Source organism: Aedes albopictus, unplaced genomic scaffold (genome assembly GCF_035046485.1).
Source record: "Aedes albopictus strain Foshan unplaced genomic scaffold, AalbF5 HiC_scaffold_366, whole genome shotgun sequence".
NCBI lineage: Eukaryota > Metazoa > Arthropoda > Insecta > Diptera > Culicidae > Aedes > Aedes albopictus.
In genome coordinates, this window is record NW_026917162.1 from 5,001 (window position 1) to 11,567 (window position 6,567).

A 6,567-nucleotide genomic window follows, 5' to 3' on the forward strand; every position below is an offset into this window, starting at 1 on the left:
AATCCAATCCAAATCCAATCCAAATCCAATCCAAATCCAATCCAAATCCAATCCAAATCCAATCCAAATCCAATCCAAATCCAATCCAAATCCAATCCAAATCCAATCCAAATCCAATCCAAATCCAATCCAAATCCAATCCAAATCCAATCCAAATCCAATCCAAATCCAATCCAAATCCAATCCAAATCCAATCCAAATCCAATCCAAATCCAATCCAAATCCAATCCAAATCCAATCCAAATCCAATCCAAATCCAATCCAAATCCAATCCAATCCAATCCAAATCCAATCCAAATCCAATCCAAATCCAATCCAAATCCAATCCAAATCCAATCCAAATCCAATCCAAATCCAATCCAAATCCAATCCAAATCCAATCCAAATCCAATCCAAATCCAATCCAAATCCAATCCAAATCCAATCCAAATCCAATCCAAATCCAATCCAAATCCAATCCAAATCCAATCCAAATCCAATCCAAATCAATCCAAATCAATCCAAATCCAATCCAAATCCAATCCAAATCCAATCCAAATCCAATCCAAATCCAATCCAAATCCAAATCCAATCCAAATCCAATCCAAATCCAATCCAAATCCAATCCAAATCCAATCCAAATCCAATCCAAATCCAATCCAAATCCAATCCAAATCCAATCATCAAATCCAATCCAAATCCAATCCAAATCCAATCCAAATCCAATCCAAATCCAATCCAAATCCAATCCAAATCCAATCCAAATCCAATCCAAATCCAATCCAAATCCAATCCAAATCCAATCCAAATCCAATCCAAATCCATTCCAATCCAAATCTTTTCTTATCCGTTTCTAATCCGTTTCAAATCCGTTCCAAATCCGTTCCAAATCCGTTCCAAATCCGTTCCAAATCCGTTCCAAATCCGTTCCAAATCCGTTCCAAATCCGTTCCAAATGCGTTTCAAATGCTTTTCTAATTCGTTTCTAAATCCGTTCCAAATGCGTTCCAGATCCGTTCAAAATCCTTTCGAAATCCGTTAGAAATCCTTCCGAAATCTGTTCCAAATCCGTTCCACATTCGTTCCAAATTCGTTCGAAATCCGTTCGAAATCCGTTAGAAATCCGTTCGAAATCTGTTCCAAATCCGTTCCACATTCGTTCCAAATTCGTTCGAAATCCGTTCAAAATCCGTTCGAAATCCGTTCAAAATCCGTTCGAAATCTGTTCCAAATCCGTTCCAAATTCGTTCGAAATCCGTTCGAAATCTGTTCCAAATCCGTTCCAAATTCGTTCCAAATTCGTTCCAAATTCGTTCCAAATTCGTTCCAAATTCGTTTCTCAATCCGTTTCAAATCCGTTCCAAATCCGTTACAAATCCATTCCAAGTTCGTTCGAAATCCGTTCCAAATCCGTTCCAAATCCGTTCCAAATGCGTTCCAAATCCGTTTCTAATCCATTTCAAATCCGTTCCAAATCCGTTCCAAATCCGTTCCAAATCCGTTCCAAATCCGTTCCAAATCCGTTCCAAATCCGTTCCAAATCCGTTCCAAATCCGTTCCAAATCCGTTCCAAATGCGTTTCAAATCCGTTTCTAATCCGTTTCAAATCCGTTCCAAATCCGTTCCAAATCCGTTCCAAATCCGTTCCAAATCCGTTCGAAATCCATTCAAAATCCGTTCCAAATCCGTTCAAAATCCGTTCGAAATGCGTTCGAAATCCATTCGAAATCCGTTCGAAATCCGTTCGAAATCCATTCGAAATCCGTTCGAAATCTGTTCCAAATCCGTTCCAAATTCGTTCCAAATTCGTTCCAAATCCGTTTCAAATCCGTTCCAAATTCGTTCGAAATCCGTTCCAAATCCGTTCCAAATGCGTTTCAAATCCGTTTCTAATCCGTTTCAAATCCGATCGGAATCCGTTCGAAATCCGTTCGAAATCCGTTCCAAATCCGTTCCAAATTCGTTCCAAATCTGTTCCAAATCCGTTCCAAATTCTTCCCAAATTCGTTCCAAATTCGTTCCAAATCCGTTCCAAATTCGTTCCAAATCTGTTCCAAATCCGTTCCAAATTCTTCCCAAATTCGTTCCAAATTCGTTCCAAATCCGTTCCAAATTCGTTTCTTAATCCGTTTCAAATCCGTTCCAAATCCGTTACAAATGCATTCCAAGTTCGTTCGAAATCCGTTCCAAATCCGTTCCAAATCCGTTCCAAATCCGTTCCAAATCCTTTCCAATTGCGTTCCAAATCCGTTTCTAATCCATTTCAAATCCGTTCCAAATCCGTTCCAAATCCGTTCCAAATCCGTTCCAAATCCGTTCCAAATCCGTTCCAAATCCGTTCCAAATCCGTTCCAAATGCGTTTCAAATCCGTTTCTAATCCGTTTCAAATCCGTTCCAAATCCGTTCCAAATCCGTTCCAAATCCGTTCCAAATCCGTTCCAAATCCGTTCCAAATCCGTTCGAAATCCATTCAAAGTCCGTTCCAAATCCGTTCAAAATCCGTTCGAAATGCGTTCGAAATCCGTTCGAAATCCGTTCGAAATCCGTTCGAAATCCGTTCGAAATTCATTCGAAATCCGTTCGAAATCTGTTCCAAATCCGTTCCAAATTCGTTCCAAATTCGTTCCAAATCCGTTTCAAATCCGTTCCAAATTGGTTCGAAATCCGTTCCAAATCCGTTCCAAATGCGTTTCAAATCCGTTTCTAATCCGTTTCAAATCCGTTCGGAATCCGTTCGAAATCCGTTCGAAATCCGTTCCAAATCCGTTCCAAATTCGTTCCAAATCTGTTCCAAATTCGTTCCAAATCCGTTCCAAATCCGTTCCAAATCCGTTCCAAATCCGTTCCAAATCCGTTCCAAATTCTTTTCAAATCTGTTCCTAATCCGTTCCAAATCCGTTCCAAATCCGTTCCAAATCCGTTCCAAATCCGTTCCAAATCCGTTCCAAATTCGTTCCAAATCCGTTCCAAATTCTTTTCAAATTCTTTTCAAATCTGTTCCAAATCCGTTCCAAATGCGTTTCAAATCCGTTTCTAATCCGTTTCTAATCCGTTTCAAATTCGTTCTAAATCCGTTCCAAATTCGTTGCAAATTCGTTCCAAATCCGTTCCAAATTCGTTCCAAATCCGTTCCAAATCCGTTCCAAATCCGTTCCAAATCCGTTCCAAATCCGTTCCAAATTCGTTCCAAATCCGTTCAAAATCCGTTCCAAATCCGTTCCAAAGTCGTTTTAAATCCGTTCCAAACCCGTTGCAAACCCGTTTCAAATCCGTTCCAAATCCGTTCCAAATCCGTTCCAAATTCGTTCCAAATCTGTTCCAAATCCGTTCCAAATTCGTTCCAAATCCGTTCCAAATTCGTTCTAAATCCGTTCCAAATTCGTTGCAAATTCGTTCCAAATCCGTTCCAAATTCGTTCCAAATCCGTTCCAAATTCGTTCCAAATCCGTTCCAAATCCGTTCAAAATGCGTTTCAAATCCGTTTCTAATCCGTTCCTAATCCGTTCCAAATCCGTTCCAAATCCGTTCGAAATGCGTTCGAAATCCGTTCGAAATCCGTTCGAAATCCGTTCGAAATCCGTTCGAAATCCGTTCGAAATCCATTCGAAATCCGTTCGAAATCTGTTCCAAATCCATTCCAAATTCGTTTCAAATTCGTTCGAAATCCGTTCGAAATCTGTTCGAAATCCGTTCCAAATTCGTTCCAAATCCGTTTCAAATCCGTTCCAAATTCGTTCGAAATCCGTTCCAAATCCGTTCCAAATCCGTTCCAAATGCGTTTCAAATCCGTTTCTAATCCGTTTCAAATCCGTTCGGAATCCGTTCGAAATCCGTTCGAAATCCGTTCCAAATCCGTTCCAAATTCGTTCCAAATCCGTTTCACATCCGTTCCAAATTCGTTCAAAATTCGTTTCTTAATCCGTTCCAAATTCGTTCCAAATTCGTTCCAAATCCGTTCCAAATCCGGTCCAAATCCGCTCCACATCCGTTCTATTTGGATTGGATTTGGGTTGATCCTAATCCAACTTCAAATCCTATACGGCCAAAATCGTTCCAAACAATATAGTTTTCGGTTCAGGTCTCTACCCTCCGGTCATCAATCACTACACGCATCAGTTCCTTTATGGCGCGCATTTCTTGGGACCGCTAAACCAGCACGTCTCCCTGCCTCTGAGCGTGGCCGCCCGCGACGACGAAAGCACTTTTTTTGCATGTCCAGGAATTCTATTTTGTGCCCAATTTTTTTTTCGTTAGCTCCTTTCTCCATGAATGCACATTGCACATACCTACGACCAACGAACGAACCGAACGCATAATACAGAACCACTCTAAACCTGAGGGGTTGCAAATCGGAGAAGTGAGCAATATACATACTCTTGTTCGATTGAAAATGCAATTTGTTACATGCCCGATATCAAACCAACCGAATAGTACGTGAGCATAGACACATTTCGGGCTGTGGAAATCAATGGACTTTAGCGGTGTGTAGGCCGGCCGCCCGTGATATGCGCGAAAGATGCAAATATGCAGAGCGGACAACATGGTTCAGTTGACCAGACCATATGGCAGAAAGAAAACCGTTCGATCCGATCCGATCCGAAGCGGTCATTAAACCGCGCTTACAAAGTTGGTCGAATTTAAAGGCTCTCTTGTGCTGTGCGGTGCGGTTGGTTGGGCTCTTGGTTGAAGGTTATGTAAGCCCGTGCAAAATGTTCGTGTTTGGCGTTTGGTACCCCGTTGCGTTGTGTCTAACTGGCGCATGGCATGGTGTGTAGGCGTAGTTGGTTCCACTTTGCATGCATGATGCATGGATTGGTTGGAAATGTTCTGATAAGCGTTTGCTAGTAGTCGGTAATGGGGAGTAATTGAATGTTGCTTGCTGATGTGATGATATAATAATGGGTAAAGTGACGGGTTAATCTGTGATTGATGGGAACTTGCAAATGGGGAAAAATAGAAGGCATTTTATGGGGTAATTTCGCCGTGTTTGCTTGGTTGCCGACATCCTTCATGGACGTAAGTTATAATCAATTGACGTAAGAATCTATGTTGCTCAATCTTGAATAACAGTATTCAAGATAAATGCACATAAGTGTAATTCGCGAATTTGACTCAAACAAAGAATGTAGAAAAGAAAGCACTAGTTCCTTTGAAGATATAGCATATGGCGGTTATGGTGGTATGGTTAAACAACAATCAGATCTGTTGCGAGCAACAGCTAATTCTAATTAAATTAAAAGTGCTTAAAAGTAACATAAATTACTGTTGGACGTTTAGGTTTAGGTTTCGTTGGTGGATCTGTCCGCCTTCTAGAAGACAGTTGTACGGAGGCACGAGTGAAGTCGCTCGTCCATCATGGTAGCGAGTATTCCCGTCGGCTAAAGACACTGTATGCTAAAGACACGAAATCTGATGATTGTTACTGTTGATGATGATTGTCGCGTCATGACGATGATGCTGTCGAGCAATGCTTTTAAAGCGCGTTTGACAGGTCTCCTGTTCGATTGGAATGACATTGACAGCAAATTTGGAATTCCAATTGGAACATTTCGTGTCTTTGCATATAGTGTCTTTACCGTCGGCCACCAATCAACGACGGTAAGGCCCTTTTCCGTCATACCCCGTGGGCCGGAACTATCGAGAGTCGCTATGAAGCAGAGTGTCGTCAACTACACGCCATGAACCTGATCCGTATCCAGGGAGATAGAGGCTGCAATATTCCCCGCTCGGTCATAGCTAGAATCATAATACATGCAGCCAGGCCGCTGGAAACTGTTGCTCTTTTGTTGACCAAAGAAAACCATCCGCTCTCTCTAGTTCGTCCACCAATCGGAAGATTCCACCTAGCCGCCGCTCCCTCCGCATCGGTCGATCGGCCATACCGCGCACGGGTCCTTTGCCGACGCTGCGTACCAAATTGCAGCACGGATTCGTTGGCAGCCGCCATTCTGCTGTCACCGCTGTCGAGCATCAAGGAAGTCGCCATCGTTGAGTCGTCGAGCTAAACGGCCCCACCATCGAGCATCGCAACTCCAAAACCTGTGCAGGTATGTAAAGAGCTTTTGTTTACACGTCCTTATTTGTTTTTTTTTTCCATTCTGTACGTAATTTTCCCGACCAATACGAATGACGTTGCTAAAATAAACGGTTGAAAATTGAAAATTCGCTCAGTTTTGTTACGTTTCTTATTGCTTCTTGAATAAACATACTCAATACAAACGTTTTGGTTCCATTATTCTCGGTTGGATACAAAAGCATCCTTTCTAGTTTTCTTTGAGATTCTTTCAGCCTGTGAAAGAGTTGATGTTTTGTTTGCGTTTTCGAAGAAACCCTGCCGTTTTTGCCTTTCTCGTGCACTAAGTGTACTGGAAACCCAAGCAACCAAAAGTTCGGATTCCACTTGAAGAACGAACTCAGAAGTTCAAGTTTGGTTCAATTCCGGTTTCGTTGAACCTAATTCTCCAAAAAGTTACTCATGTATTGTTTATGAACTTGGAAGTACATGTACAAGCTTTTGACTTCTCTTCAAAACGACATTAAAGTAGAAAAGGGGTCCAGAAAAAACTTACTTTAAACTTTTCAGCAGA

The 6,567-nt window shown here is 41.7% G+C and overlaps 1 protein-coding gene across 1 annotated transcript in view; it reads left to right on the top strand.

Annotated features, from left to right (window-relative positions):
- LOC134284629 (sporozoite surface protein 2-like) overlaps window positions 1–5,985 on the top strand; it is a gene marked incomplete at its 5' end in the record, with an annotated part of 8,593 nt that extends 2,608 nt beyond the window's left edge. The window contains 3 exons of the mRNA XM_062843617.1: window positions 1–18; window positions 169–675; window positions 5,548–5,985. The exon at window positions 1–18 is cut by the window's left edge and continues 303 nt beyond it. Coding sequence (XP_062699601.1) covers window positions 1–18; window positions 169–675; window positions 5,548–5,985 — 963 coding nt within the window. The remainder of the gene's footprint in view (window positions 19–168; window positions 676–5,547) is intronic.
- Between the last annotated feature and the right edge of the window lie 582 nt (window positions 5,986–6,567).